A 16,467-nucleotide genomic window follows, 5' to 3' on the forward strand; every position below is an offset into this window, starting at 1 on the left:
AATAAATCCAGAAGATTGGACATATGGATATGGATTTTGTGTGAAAATTTGTTTCCTCTCTATGGATACACATTCTGGAAGATTCTCCCTTAAAAGAAATAAAAACATGGATGAATGTTTTTACCTTGATATGCATCTTAGCTCTTTTCAACAGACTTAGAGTGGTGTGTCTGGTGCTGTCCGGCCCGAGAGGCACAAGCTGTTTTAGCTGTTCCAAATATAGCCGGAGTTTAGCCCGCCTGCAATCATTAAAAACGAAGAGCGTTGTAGTGGAGCTGCACCCGAGCAGAGTCTCCTATATGCAAACACCATCTGTTTGCAGGATCTCTGTGCAGAACTCGAGTCAACCGTGGCTTCCTTTCCCCTCCCTTTGGCAAAGTTTCAGACTGAAAGGTCACTTGAAATGCAGTAATGCTGCTTGGCACACTCAGACAGGAGGCTCATACCTGTATTTCAGAGCATTTTGCTCAGCCTGGTCAGTCTCATCTTAACCAAAGGGGAGTGTGCTCAGAGATCTGAGACATCCAGGCAAGGCTGCACAATCAACCTGTGCCTGGGCAAGGAAAAAAAACTGGGATTTTCCCCAATGCAGTGATTTCTGCAGGCACAGACAGAGCTGTGGGCAGCTGCAGACCCTGATCCCCTTCTCCCCATTCCTATCCCTGCCTGCTGCAATAGGACACACTCCAGCTATGCAAGCCAAGGGCATCCATGCAGCTCTTCACAGCTCAGAGCTGTTTCCAGCCATGGTTTATCGATGTATTTTAACAAGGAGGTCCTGATGCCCCTTCTCCTCCCTTCTACTGACCCACAGTCCCCCCAGGAGGAGGCATTCTTCCTCACACTGCACTGTGTTTATTATAAACACACAGGAAGAAACACTTCCAGCCATATTCCTCAACAACAAGGTCCTGCTTTCTCTCCTACACCCTTTCAAGTATTACTACTGCTGCTCTCAACAATCTCTCCTGTACTGCTGCCGTATCTATCAGTAAAAAAAGGATGAACAAAATACTATTTCTACAAATGTTTTCCAAACTAGAAAGCAGCTGGCAATACAACAGTCCATGAAAGAGTTGCTTGACCTATCCAAAACAAGGCAGTGGCCAACCAAAGAACTGCATGGGAGTGTGTTTCTGCAGTTACATCCTAAAGAAAACATCTCCTGGTTTTAATTCACAGCCCTGGAACAGGAATCCACACGGTTCTGCAATGAGATAGAAATGGATGTGGAAGTGCTTCCATGAATAACTACCATCCTCCTTTCTGCCAGCCTGTTACAGGCTGAGCAAAGCCATGACCTGGCTGACATCTCCCTCACAGCCATAAGAGGAACTGAAGCAGATCCCAAGTGTGAGGTGAATAATCATCTTTTTCAAATTTGCTCGATGCTGCATGAAGGAAACAAACTCTGTAGGGAATTCAACACTTCTGGTCGAGAATGAACCTTCTTTTGAACAATGAGTTCAGAACCACAGGCTAGCATCAGTGTTTGAAATGCAGCTGAAGGGAATTTAATATGCAGCAAATGACAAATTAAATGTTTGTAATTGGAATGATTAGTGCAATGTGAAAACAACCTGAGAATTAATAGTGAAAAAACCCAAAGCAAAACAGAACTAATACAGAACAGTAATGACTACATACACATTTAGTTCTATCTGCCTATAGAGCAGCAGTGTACTAACTAAGAAACCACAGAGCATTTCCATAAAATTTAAAATTTTTTCTTCAAGCCACTTAGGGAAAAAGGACTTTTAGTAAAAATATGATTCACAAGAGAAAACTGATGACAGACTTTTTGTTTAGGTGTGGCGTTTTTTTTAAATACAAGGCTCCAAACTTAAGCATCTAAATGTTTTTATTTAAACAACACCAACAAAGATTGGCTGAAGTATTCACAAAAATTGCCCATCGGATCCCCTGAGGCTGTTACCTTAAACTGGAATATCAATCTTTAAAATAGTGAAATACCCAAATTAGGAAATCCTGGTATTTATACAGAAAAACTTAATAAGGCAAATTTTTATTTCTGTCCCTGTAATCTCTAACAACTACCTGGGGTAGTTGCATTTTAAATACAACAACTTGTATTTTAAATACAAAAACTTGTCAAGAAGTAAATTCAAATAATCATTTTGTTTTCTAAATGGCCTCTGAACATACACACACGAGTCTGCGTCACTCAGCCCAACCTGGATGCAACTGAACTTAGACTGATGACAAGAAAGTGGGGACTGAAGATGAAGGGAAGGAAAAGAAGAAGAATGGTACCAGATAGTAAATAGAGAGGTAAACACCTAGAAATGGAATAAGCAAAATACTTGGAGCAATTAGAAGTCTGACAAGGAATATGCAGAACTGTTGATCTGAGATTTACTTAGTATAAATTCTGGAAAACATTAATAAAACCAAACTACACACTAAACTTATCTGCCTCTTGCTATTTGAGGAAAGTCTGCTTACCACAGGGAGAAGAAAGTAAGGCTTTAGTGCACTTCCTTGCCATCAACTGGGGAGTTCACAGAAATATCACCAAGGTTCAGGGGCATGGCCATGTGCCTTTTTAAAGCACAAACTCTTTTATGTTACCTGCCAACCCAGTAGAGCAGGACTTTACAGAAGTGCCATGAAAAACATGGGACTGAATCTAAGAAGAGTATTTTTAAATTACTGGTGAAAAGAATTAAAAGAGCTGAATATTAACAAAACTGCTTTAATGCTTTTTCAGTACTACCAGCTGATACTGATAGCAGTAAATGTACTAACCACACTTGCTGCAAGACCTCCTCTAATGTCACCTTTTTTTCTTAAAAGGACTTTTTCTTTCATCTAATTACACAACACCTATGAATCCATCACAGATTTTAAAGCAGAAGCTTTACATAGATCTTCACATAAATGCAGACATGTTTATGTGACTAATTTGTGTATTATAATCAATGGCATAGATTGTAAATGCACAAAAAGAACACCAGCCCATCACAATTCCTCTAGTACTGGAGTAAATATCCCCACGTTTCTCATCTTGCATGTCTTAGAAAAGACTGTAAGAATGTAAGAAAACATTTCAGGCATGTTACGTTAACAGATCACACCAGCAGGAACAAGGGACTCAAACTTCACAGCAGATAAGTTGTCTCTTACAGACTCTGCCAGCACTAATTTCTCTCTTTTTCTGCAGGGACCTGACAGCTTTTGCTTTTCCTCGGCTGTCTGTGACCACAGGAGGAGGGAAAGGCACTCACAGAGGTAATCACAGCTAGAGCTGCTTTGTGTTTTGCAGTTCACGCCTTAAATTCCACCTAAAAAAATAACAGAAAGAATAGAAAAAGAACAGCGGCCTGGTCTCGGAGCAATGGGGTAACAGTCTCTCTGCATGAAACATGGCTGGAGTTGGGTAATTATGCTCTGCTCCAGCTCCCAACCCCACTGTGGTATCAGGCCTAGACACCAGAGCTGACAGAAAAGGGCAATTTCCTCACCTCAGGTGGATGCACAGAAATATCCCACTCATCACTGATACTGATTTCATCTGGGAAGGCAGGGATCTAAAAAATGCCATCCAAAATCCAAATCAAACCTGCAGCTCTCTGTTTTGGGTGTAGCCCCACATATGGAGAGGTGCATGGGTGTCCAGTCTGATATATCATTGTCCTTTGTGCCAGAAGATAAAGGGGTTTCAGATGTTATGTTTCTCCATAAGCAAGTTCACATCAGGGTGATGTGTCTGAGTCTGAGTCTCTGCTTTACAGCTCTTCTAGTGCTTGATAAGCCCAGGCTGGCCAGCATTCCAGGGCAGGGGCCTTGTCCAGCAGCTGTCTGGGGCTTCCTCACATTCACATAAAGGACAAAGCCACCTGCTGACAACCCACCCAAAGGCTACCAGCAGGAACTGCCTTAAACTGGTTTAGAATCCACGTAAGCCATGATGGGCAGTACAGGCAGGGGTTTCGGAGCCCGTGGCAGAATGAACCCTGGAGCCCCACAACGTGGAGGGACAAAGCAGCAAAATGGGAGTATTAAGAATTTTCCAACAAAGACCATCAAAGGAAGACCACTCACTGACTCTAGTCCTTGGAGACTCCAGTTTGCTCAAGTGTTTGGCTATGAAAAGACAGGTTCGCCACTTCTCAAAGAAAGGGTAGCCATACAAAGGTACATCTTTGACCCTAATCAATTTCATAATTGTGTTAAATGAGTCTATTAAATAATAGTCAATAAGCCCTGCTGCATATATAAAATCCCAGATGGAAATCCAAGAAACACACCAAGAAATGGAATACTAAGATGCAGGAAAAAAAAAAAAAAAGAAACAAGAAAGTCCATTGTTCACCCTGGATAATCTTCATTCCAAGGAAACTGCAACAACTCCAAGAAATTCCTACAACTACTTGACAAGAGGTTGCAATGAGAACAAAATACTTCTCTGTAGGGATAAATAATACAACAAAAGGCAACGGCTGTGAATCCAGTGGTTCAGGATGGACACTGGGAAACAAATTTTTTACTGGGGCAGTGGTGAACAACCAGAATAGGTTGCCCAGAAAGGCAGCCCTTGGAGGTTCTTAAAAATTTACTCAGACAGAGCCACAAACATTCACAGACACACATCCATGTGTATGAACATGTAAATCCAAGATTGCCTGCAACCCTTCAGCATTTGACTCACAAGATTGCTCCCATTCATGTACCAGCAAAACATCCGCAGCTGTGTGGCTCAAACCTGTGCCACTCAGATTGACAGACTGCGGGTAGGTTTGTGCAGTGACCTGATCCACTGCAGCCTTTCCACAGGGACTCTCCAGGGCTCTGTCAGGTCCAGCACAGCACAGAGAAATGGCCTGCAGCCAGTAAGACAGCAGATAGCTGTTCAAGCACCAGTTGCACAGTTTTTTGACAGCAACAAAGGTGTGTTTCCTAAACCATTCAAGTATAAATCTACAGCCTTTATTTAGAGGCCACTGAGCTGCACAAAGCCAGCTGCAAAGGCAAGGTGCACATCCCAAATAAGCTGCTCAGTCCTCAGGGTGGCATGCCTCAGCGAGGCCCTGGTGACATTAAATGGCCACAGACACTCATGATACAGAGCGACAGTATTGAATTCCTGTGAAATATATGCCTGTCCATCCTGCCATCCTCACTGGGCACTCCCTTCAGACAAACTTCCAACAGCCCTCCACGTGTTTATAGTAGGTAGCACGGGGTGGGCATTTCCTGGAACCTGCATCCAAAGACAAACAGTTCCCACTGCTGGCATCGTGTTCCTGACTGCCAGAGGTCACTTGCTGAAAGTGTCAGAAGGGCCATGCTCATCTGTTTCTGTGAGCAAGAGCGTAAATCTCACTACAGAGAAGCCAAATTCATGACAAATGTTCACCTTGCACATCCTCCAGGTCTCACTCCACTGCTCCCACAGGGCACAGGAATGACTCTCACGTGTACCCACTCTCTGCTGACCCAGAGCTGGCTGTAGAAAGGAAGGAGCAACTCTATCAGCAGTCTGTCATCCTGTGGGAATCCCAGAACAGTTCTGTCTGGTCCACACCTGCTCCCTGCTACTAGCAGATTGCCCAGTCTGGCAGTGGAGCTGTCCTGGCCGTACTGGCATCTTAAGACATATAGGAACTCCAGCTGATGGAGGAAAGATCTGGAAGGTTAGGAAGTGGCCAAAAAGCCACTAAATGTCTGTATTCCCACACTGCATGCCCTGATTTTCCCTTCATGCTGCTCCAGCAGTTGGCAAGGTCAGACATGATGTTGTTGCTTCCACATGCACAGCCCATCGTACCTCTCACCACAGTGCACCACTGAAGCAGGAATGAAACAATGCTGGCCTCACAAGCAGGCCCTAACTGTGCTTTTTGTACCTTAGTGCTAAAAACACTTGTGTGACTGAACGTGTGTCTCTGCTCCAGATGTCCCTATTTTACTCCACTAAACAAGCTCTGTGTACAGGAGGTTGATATATCCTCAAATCAACTGCTATATATATTTGTTTGGTGCTCTTGTGAAAAGAAAAGAACACTACAGATCAAACTCAAGCAATGCAATCACTACAACCCACATTATTCTCACTACTGTGAGAATAACCAATCAATTTAAAATAATGTAAAAATTAAAAATTTGTCATTTCTGTACATTAACCATTTTGGTCCTAAAACCAGACAGCATCACACCTTATCACAAGGCAATTTCAGTACAAACTTAATAAAACTAAACCCCGACTTCAAGGAATAGAAACGTATTTGAAATTAATCTAGAAGACATATTATTACAAACTGGACAGAGTTACCAAAGCATTTCAGATTCCTTCTCTAATGTATCACTTTTTTTTCCACATTCAAACTTATCCTGGTGCTGTGCAATGAAGTTAATACACAAAGGTTTAAATATAGAGCAGTTACTAAATTTTTCATTGTTGCATAAGGACTGTGTAATCTGGCTTAATAACGTGCATAGGGTAAAGTCAGAGAAGAATCTCTGCACTAAAAATTCAATTCTGGAGTCAAATGTTATCCAGATACACTATGAACCAAAATAGTCTGGCCCAAGCCCACAACTCTGGGTCAGAGACACCAGCAGTGAACTAATGGTTGTGTTTCCTCCTTAAAGCAAGGTGATTTTATCTCCCTGCCAGATACGAAATTCAGCATAAAATACAGAAGTGAGCTAACTGCAATTATAAGGCAGTCATGTTTTTACAGGAAGACTCTTCACAGATTTATTTATGAAATGCAAATACCTGCATACAGGGAACACGCAAGTTTTAAACAGAATCAGCAAAGAGAAGCTCAGGATACTTTGACATGCACTGGGTCAGGATGAACACTGACAGCATCATTACTCATAAACGTCATTATTTCTAAGTTTTTGAAAAATGCAGAAATGTAGCAGTAAAAACTTCCCCAGTGTGACTTCAGGGTTCACCTGCCACCAAGGTAAAATGAAGGTGAGAAAATCTGCCTGCCTTCTGATACCAGCTCCAATCCCTTCTTACTGGAGCTTGACACAACAAGGCAACATCTTTTAAGGGCTGCAGCTCTTTATATTCTGTGCACAGTCACACTCTAAAGTGGTGACAGAATTTTGCTGCAAATTGTTTTAATGGTACTGAAAATTTAGTATGTTCATATCATTTTGCCTATTTTGGTTATCATGGCTACATACGCAATGTTTGTAATCATGTAATTATATAACCAGCTCTGCTTAGTAGAAGCTGGTACTCAAGCATACTTGCCTCTCTTCTCTTTAAGCTAACACTTTTATTGAAGTGTCAGGAATTCCATATTTACGGCTCTATGAGACTTTTTGTAAGCTACCAAAGATGACTCTGTACTAATTAAAATACATTTGTTTACAAAAACATTTAAAGAGATTATTTATAAGCTTACAGTTTACGAAATCACAGAAATTCAATCAGATAAATGGTTCTAAAGAAACCTATTTATTAATGATTCAGACAGTATTTAGCATAACTCCAGCAAAATATTAAACATAATGGAAGATAACGACCCTCCACAGCAATAAAAAATCCTGTTTCTTTCAGATTTATTTCACTCAAAAACACTTTTAATACTTTCTCCTCTACAAAGGATACCTCAAATACTTCTTTTTTTTTTCCTGAAGGATGCTCTAGCTCACACTTGAGCTGCACTATCTATTTCAACTACACAACAAATATGCTTTAATGAAAAGGAAAGAAAACCTCTTAGTATTAAAGCACTGTACCATAGCGAGGCACCCAGTGTGCAGATTGCTCTGAGATGTGTGAAAAGCTAGCTTACAGCTGAGTGCCTTGGAGTCAAACCCAGAAAATGCAGTCCTGCTCCCACAGCAAACCTCCTGGATTTTTATTATCCAAAGAAAGGATAATAAAGGAAGCTGGGGGTCTTTTTAATGTTAGAAACAAATACCTGAATTTGCCCACTGGTGAAGATTCATCCAAGGCATTTTTTGTCTAACACCTCACAGGGCCTCTGCAATAAAGCCCACATGGAAACTAACAGGGAGGAAGAGCGGTGAGTGCCTAATTGCAGTGATTGTTAGTGAATTACATGCAACAGCCCTACAATCAGTGCAACCACCCGCTTTATTTACTGTGGCATTAACTGGGAGTTTCATCCTCAATATGCATTTCCAGTATGCTGAGTACTTGTGTGCATCTGCTCTGCTGAATTGAAAGCAGCTACCTTGGAAGTGTCCAAACATGGGGTAACAACTGCTGCAAGTGCCTCTTACCATCACAAGCTTTCAGAGAGTCAGTGCTGCTCTGGACTTATCTGCAAGTTTTCACATGAATACTGCTCAGCAATGTCTGGTGCTGTTCCTAATGCTAAGGAAATAGAAGAAAACCTCTTCTGCCTGTTAACACAGCCCATGATTTCCATGTTTTGCACATTTTATCACTCTGAAAAATATTTTGGTTCTTTTACACTACATCTAAATGCACACTACAGCAGTCACAGAGCATTTCATTTACTTTCCCTTAGTGCCACTTCAGCCCACTAGCTTGACCTTTACCTTTTCACCTTCCAAAAGATGTCATTTGTTCACATTTTAGAACATATACATGGAACCAGAACTTACTCCTACATCTTTCAGTACACATAAGTTAATGGAAGCATCTGCAGTGCCACAAATGTTTTTTGGCCAGTTAAGCCTCTTGGCAGCAGTGCACAGAAAGGTAGCTGGGATGCAAACTGGGAACAGGTGGCTGTACCTGGTCTGTGAGAGGGAAGCTGCTGACTCCTAAAAGAGGGAATACCTGGCAGACCTTGCTGCCCGTGTTGCCTCCTTTGTCTCTCCTGCCATAACCCATCCCTCCAGTAGCTCCTTGCTGAATGCAGTGACAGTTGCCTGTTCTAAGTTACAAGCATTGGGCTACATCAACATTTCTTCATCTCCCAAAATTCCCACAAGGAGACTTTGATGCACTTTATGCTCTGGTTCCCACCAGAAGGTGAGCTGTGGTTACCCATGTGCTGCCATAAGCCAGGGACATCAGCTAAGATGGGAAAATGACAGCAGCACCCAAGGTTTGCTTTGGGCTGGAATGACCCTGCAAAGCACAAGAGACCTGGCCAGAGCCTCAGCAGCTGCTGGCTTGCCAGACCTTCCATGTGCTGTCCCTTCAGGAACGTACCCAGCAGCAGAAGCAGACAGACTGATGAGTGTCCCAGAGTCACATCTGACTTTGGCCACCAGAAGAAACAAAAGCCCTGTGGCACAGTTAGTGCCTGTTGCTGTACTGCTCCTCAACCTTCTCCCACTCGAGCTCTCCTGCCTGCCAAGTGAGCACGAGCTGTCAGAAGCGTGCGAGGCGTGACAGGGATGTGTCACACGACGGTGCACGCTCACCCACGTCCCTACCCCGCCTGCAGACCGAGCCAGCAGCACAGGAGGCACTCGGAGCAGCACTTGGGCAAGGCAAGGCACAGGCAGGAGCACCTCAGCAAGGGCTCCAGTGCAGATGGAACACCAGCAGCTCTGACTGATATCTGTTTCACCCACTAGGGAACCATAGCCTTAGCCTCTGCAGCGCTAAGAGCTGCAGGATCATCATCTGACCACTCTCATCTCCTCTCCTTGTTTTTTTCTAGACTCCTCCCTGCAGGCCGGCTTTTCCTCACACCTTTCCCCATGCTTCAGCCATGCCACTGTCTTAAGCTGCTCTTATTTGAAGAACAGCCATGAAAGGTTTAAAAGACCTTCATTGTTCTTGGGTCTCGGCAATAACTAACAGCAACACACAGAAATCTGAGATGTACTTCATGTGAAATGTCAACAGGAATTTACAAGCTATACAGGGATTCTCGAAAGCATCACAAGCAAAAGTAATGGCAGATGGATATCATTTGTCTTTCCTGGATGGTATCCATCATAAATTTACATGTATGAGATTCTACATCCTTTGACCATAGACAATAAATCTCTGACCTTGCAAGAATCTGAGGCAACAGAAATCAAACATTATGCAACAGCTGAAACCCACTGCAGTATGTTTTTACCCTTGTATGGATTTCTTTTCTTCTGCAAAGGGGGGGGGGGGGGAAAAAGGAGCTTCCAACCTATATTTTAGCATTTCAGCCTTTAGGTTGTGCTCATCTATAAAGAACAGTTTTCTGTATTTTAAACCTTCAAAGTCAATGTCAGACAAATAGGAACAATTCTTAGTGCTATAGAAAAGGAATTTCTTTTTCAGGTGTCTTCTAATTTTAGCTCTGTTATCTACTGATTGTCTTTAACATTTACCTCTCAAACACTTTCAAGCAATAGTGAGGGAGGTGTCACCTGGTACCTCGAGCTCAGCATCACACAGTACCTACCTAGTCCAGGCAAATGAACAACAGTGTCTTGTAGACAAATATATAAATGATGGAAATGCCATCATACATACTGAAAACATAGTCCACTAAAAAACTAGTCAGCCATGCTTTTAATCAACTCATTTAATACTTCGTTCAGCCAGCCACCCATTAGTTTTGCACATTAAAATGCGCACATTGCAATTTAGTAGACCTCCTAAATTAGACCTCTCAAACCCATCTGTCTTACTGGCACTCAAGTTTCTTAGATTACACTGCAGGGAGACTCAAGTTTGTCTGCTACCTCAGAAAAGTGTCAGACCCAATTAGATAAGGAAAGTGCTGCCACGAGATGATGCCATTACAGGATCAACAGTTGTAATTCCCACTTGACGTGCCATGGAGGCACACACGTACTCACACATGCTGCCCATGGAAACACAGCAGGGGGTTAGGACATGCAGCACTAAAACTTTGGCCCTCGCTGACAGTGGAGCACCACAAAGCAAATTTGCACAGCACATCCAAAGTCATCCAAGTGTGAGTCTGCAGCCCTGCAACAGGTGTGTTGGCTTTTGTCACCTTTCACAGTACTCTTGTAAGAAATTTGTCAAGGACTGCAGAGAGTGGGTTAAAGAGAATTACACTTACTTAAACAAGGAAAAGCTGTGTAACAACAAGAGGGTTTACACACAGAGGGGAACAGGATGATAGTGGTAGTTTTTCACAAATTAACCATTCACCACCAGGTGGCTGGAGAGGATGCAGTCTGTCTCCCCCAGAAGTGGCTCCTGGGAGCTGCATGTCCCTCTCACGTGGGGCTTCAGGACCAAGGTGCAGCTCAGTTCTGTGCACATGAGCTACACGTTTATCGACTGACAACACCCCAGAGCAAGTCACTGCTTACAAATCAGCTCATGGCTTGAAACCGGCTTTAATTATCAGACTGTTTCCCCACATCAAAATGCTAAGCAAGAACATCGTGTCTCAGGACAGCTGCCAACAGGAAGGATCTTAAAAAAAAGTGTGGGGGAGACTACAATGCTTAAATAAGCCTAGAGAAGTTGAGCTGCAGCACAGCACTAAGCCAAGAGAGCACACTACTGGGCCTAGTGAGCTTTTTCTGCCTAATTTTAAACCTCCCTATAGACCTAGTTAGTTATTTTGTACATATGTCCAATGAGAGGAGAAATGTGCTCAAGATTTTTTTTTAATACCACCATATCATGCCAAATTAAAGGAGAGGCAAGTCAAGTTGAATTATTGTAGCTAAATTAAAAACATGCATTGCTTTCACACACTGAGCACAAGACCTAGGGATAGCAGACAGCCAGAATTAAGCAGCCTTTTCCTGCATCAACTTAAATGAGTGTAAAGCATTAATATCTGCAATACTGGATACCTGTGACTGTGGTTTTATTGTCTACTGTACCTCGATATCCAAATACCAATATCCAGTTTAAGTAGCCTGACAAATGCTGTAGGGACTCCACGCTCCCACATGCACAAGGCAACGAAAGAAACAACAGCAATTTACACCACAGTTTTAAAACCTCATCAGAATTAAGGCAACTCTGTCTCCATTTCAGCACCTAAACAATTACTTGCTCCTTCACAGTGGTAGGAAGTTTTAAGCTCTTATCAGGAAACTATCAGAAAGAGATATTTAGTGATATGTGTTACTTTCATTTTTGCTTCTGCTATTACTTCCTTGGCACATGCACCTACCAAAGCTCTGTGGCCATCTTAGCGGGAGCAGCTAATGATGGCAGCTTGAGCATGCACAAATGAATTGAATTTATTGGGGAAGGAAGTCGTGGGTGTTGCTTTTACCAACAAGTGCAGATACTTGAGATGTGCTCCAGTGAGACAGCTGAGGTACCTTGGGACAGCAGGGTGCCTGTTCCAGCCAGCTGAAGGCTGGTTCAGACCCCAAGTGAGAACAACAAAGGAGAGAAGAAAAGAAATCACACTGAAGTAATTAAGAATACACGTCCCCAAATGTCTTGCTGAATGTCTCCAACTCCCTCATTTAAACCTTGTAATTAGAGGTGAATGGAAGACAGTGAGGTATATGTATAAACAAATGTAGGGGAAGGATTAAATGCACTGACTATAATTAAAGATGGTCACTTCCAAGGCTGAAATGGGTACTTTTACTTTCAGGTGAATTAAAAGCTGAGTAATATTTATTTATGCCCCCCTCGAAACAAAAAAAGAAAAAAATCTGGCATTGTGGGACAGTGGAGACTTGCAGATATCTGACAGTTCTGCCTCCAAGTTTAGATATAGCTTGCCACAACACCAATACTGCCTTGTTTATAATTAATTTCCAACCTATTTCCCTTTCCATTGAACAGTACAAAACTAGTTGTCTCGGAGCCAGATAAGGTACAGTTGAGCAGAATCTGAAAACCATCCATCTGGGGATGATAAGGTACAGAACATCTTTCAAAACTCTGCTCCTCTCCCTCCTTATTTCCCTGCAAAACTTGGCTCAGACTTCTTAAGTGCAGTGTCCTGAGGTAGTCTGGCAGTTGAAGGAAGCACCAGAAGTTTGGACTCACTTGCCATGTAAGTATGTAAAGTCAGGCAGTGGGAACCAAGACACCCAACAGTCTATTTAAAACACCTCTTAGCACCTACACCCAATAACTGCTTCTAGCAAACATACACAACAAGCTCCCAAATTTCCCTAGCAGAAATTATTTGCTCCACCCATGTTGTTCATTGCAGCAGTCAACACAACAGCACTTACCAATCGGGATTAAGTCAGCTTTCTTGGGGAATTACAGGGTTTGCTACCTTTATGTTTTGTAAATACCAGCTAATGTGCTCTGTAAGACACAGAGTGTCTGTGCAGCTGGTATTTGCAAACTCTGATGGTATTCCTAACTTCAATAGGAGCTGCTGAGTCCTGGCAGCAATTACATGCCAGGCAGGCCCCTTATTTAGCACCTTGTAACTTCATTTAGTTACCCAAATTGAACCATCACAGAAAGAAAAGCAGATAAATCTGTTAGGCAGCAATCCCAAGGTGGCAGCTGGGAGAAGAGGACTCACCACTACTTTTCCAGCCTTTTACAGGCATTTTACCACCTTCAGATGTAGTCTTTGACTGTTACACAAATCTGCTTTGTTGCAATAAGGTAGAACCTAATAAAGGCTTTCTTCATGTAGGGCATGTAGCCTGTAACCAGAGTTATTAGTTTTTCAAGTTAGAAGTATTGCAACATGACCTCATGTACATACATCCAAGCCCACACCTCTTCCGTGTCAGCTGTGCCAATCTCCACATGCTACAAAATTAGTCACACTAATTTGTGTAGAAAAAAAAACTTGTGTAACATAAACTAGCTTTAAACAATAATATTAGTCAATTGACATCCTTTGACAAGTTCTGTCACTCAGCTCTAGCCTAGAAGGATGTGTACATAGTTCAGCATATGTATTTCCATCCCAAGACAGCACTCTATGAAGTCCCAAAACAACTCTCTCCTTCCAAACATAGGGAGAGGTGGGTAGAAGGAATATCTTATCCATTCTTGTGTATTGCACAGCTCTTTAGGACAAGAGGAATCCGTTTTTGGATCCCATGCACAACAAAGAGGATGGGGGGGGGAGTTGGTTTTGGGCTTGTTTTTCCAAAAAAATACCCAAATTAAACTTCTGTGAAGGAACAGCATTCTGCTTTTTCACATTTACGATCTGCTGTTCAAATGCTCATGCTCAGTAGAATTTCTGGAACCGTTTCTGCATCCTCTGCAGCTGCCTGGATGAGATGCAGGGTTCAGCCTGCAGGCAGGCACAGCTCCTACTGAAATTCCCTGGGCAGGAGGCAGAGTTGGGCTCACAGTCTGCCAGTGTACCAAGGGGAAAAAGCACAGATTAAAAACTACTTGACCTGCAAAGGAATTCTGTGCAGTAAATCTAAGCACAAGTGTCTGCTGACAGAGACCACGAGGGAAAAAGAGCATGAGCTACACCAGGGAAGTACACACCGTTCCATTCAGAAAGAGACATTTTAAATTTGGGACCAGGCCATGGTATATCCAATACCCAAGTGGTGTAGTCACTCCAGGGAAAGGAGCGCTAAAAATAGAGCTACAGATGCCAATACAACATGGAAGCAGGGAGAGGAAGGGACAGGACGAGCAATTTGCAGAACACAGCCACCTCCTCCAGCTGAGGTTGATTCCTTTTTGTCTACTCCAAGCAGGGACACTGGGACATGAATGCTCGTCACATACTTGGGAGAAAGTAAGCCAGCCTCCTGCAGATCTGGTGTGAATCCCAGATTCACACCAGAGCCAACCTTGCCTTAAAGAGCTGGAGCTGCACTTCTGACTTTCAGGCACATTTGCTACTTCTTCAAACCACAGCAGGTACCACTTCTGTATATTGGTCTGTGGGCTTCCACAGACCTGACTGGCTGGGATTCAGCCAAGGATTCCCATCACATTATGTAAGACTCATTTCAGAGGCCAGCTTCTTAAAGTCCATTAGCTGCCTAAATACCTTAAAAAAAACCAAACAAAAATCAAATTCCAGCTCACTAGTCCAGATGTAGCCAAGCAAGCTTAAAAAAACCTTCTTTTTCAAAATATGTAATTCAACTGGTTTTTTTCTCCTCCAATTAGGAGAGCAGCCATCATGAGGCCTCTCTTCCCCTATATGCAGGGAATCAGCACCTAACTGTCCTGAAAGTACCAGAAAGTTTGGCCCATCCATCTCTATGTTACACAAGCCTAGCCCTCTCTCTCTACCATGCTGGATGAGAACTAGCCAGGCCTATTAGCAGATGCTGAAAACATAAACCACCTTCTACATAGTCCATTAGAGGCTGACACACAATGGACTTATGTTTGAAGAGAGGGATGAACAAATTCAAGTGGAAAAAAACGCATGCACTTGGTTTCTCACCCATCTGCTCCCTGTTGGCTGCTTGGCTGACCAGGAAGCACAGAGCTTTCTGGAGCTCAGACCCAGAACTCCACTCACACTCCACAGTCCAAAGCTGACTTAAGCAGGAAAAAGGACATAATAATTGAGTCCAAACTGTATTTTAGTCCCATCTTTCATTGCAAAATAGCAGCTTTGGCCAAAGCATGAGTATGTGTACATCTCTGATACCTGTAATATAACTCCCTGAGCAGATTAATTGTCAAGCTTCATCTGCTTAACACACTCCTCCTTTCCAAACCAGCAGTGTAGGTAGGAAGACGCATGTGTTGGGGGTGTACCATCAGGTGAGCTGCTCTGTGCACTGAAATGACAACAGTTCAGTGCATAAGTATCCACAGCAGCTATTGCAGCAGGTACTGCAGGACAAGTCACAGGTCCAGACACCTGCTGACTGCCCAGAGATGGGGGAACAGTGAGGAAAGAACATTTCAGTACAAAATTTTAAATCTTCCAACCTCTTTAATTGCACAGATCTGACAGACTCAGAAACATGGGTCGCTTCAGTAAAATCACCGGATTAAATCTCAGTTCTGCAGGTCCAGTTCTTTATAGACTTTGCTAAACAAGCTGCGCCAAAAAAAAAAAAAAAAAAAATTACAGAGATTTGTAATGCCTGCTAAGAGGGGCTTTGAGCTGACATTCAGACTTGCACTGGCTGAGGCAACACCAGTCACCTGCTCAGTTCAGCTGGAAGCCTCAGAGAAGCAGTCATAGCTGGGGAGGGGGAGCAGATGCCCAAACCATTCAGCTCACAAAAGTCAAATCACACCCCTAAGATATTACCTTGGTTAAGGAGTGCAAAGGTATGATTATTGCAAGTCACTGGAATTGTAATAAACCAGTTCACACCAATCAGATGGTGTAAAAAAAAAGTTATTTTCTTGACAAGAAAACCAAAAGAAAGACCAAGTACAGAGGTTAGATTCTGCTAGCAAGACAACATGGTTCCCACCACTAACCCAACAGCCACATTATCTGAATGGTTCATGTATAATCTGGACAGATCCTAGAAATGGCAGCAACTTTTATAGACCCATTATAACAGTGAGATCTTTTCCCAGGTCACTAAGACCCATCCAGCACAGCACTTTCCAGGAAACAGCAGCCAAAACTGGATGCTTACAAAAAACATTAAACTGACAGAGAAGTAATTCCTCTGTACTGTAAATTAACACTGTCACTCAAAGAAGCCATC

The 16,467-nt window shown here is 42.8% G+C and overlaps 1 protein-coding gene across 3 annotated transcripts in view; it reads right to left on the minus strand.

Moving 5' to 3' along the window:
* Positions 1-16,467, minus strand: part of MXD4 (MAX dimerization protein 4) — a 40,751-nt gene that overhangs the window by 9,405 nt on the left and 14,879 nt on the right. For all 3 annotated transcript variants that reach the window (XM_012573557.5, XM_012573558.5, NM_001245818.2), the window contains 1 exon segment: positions 125-239. In XM_012573557.5, the coding sequence (XP_012429011.3) occupies positions 125-239 (115 nt within the window).

Source organism: Taeniopygia guttata, chromosome 4, assembly GCF_048771995.1.
Source record: "Taeniopygia guttata chromosome 4, bTaeGut7.mat, whole genome shotgun sequence".
NCBI lineage: Eukaryota > Metazoa > Chordata > Aves > Passeriformes > Estrildidae > Taeniopygia > Taeniopygia guttata.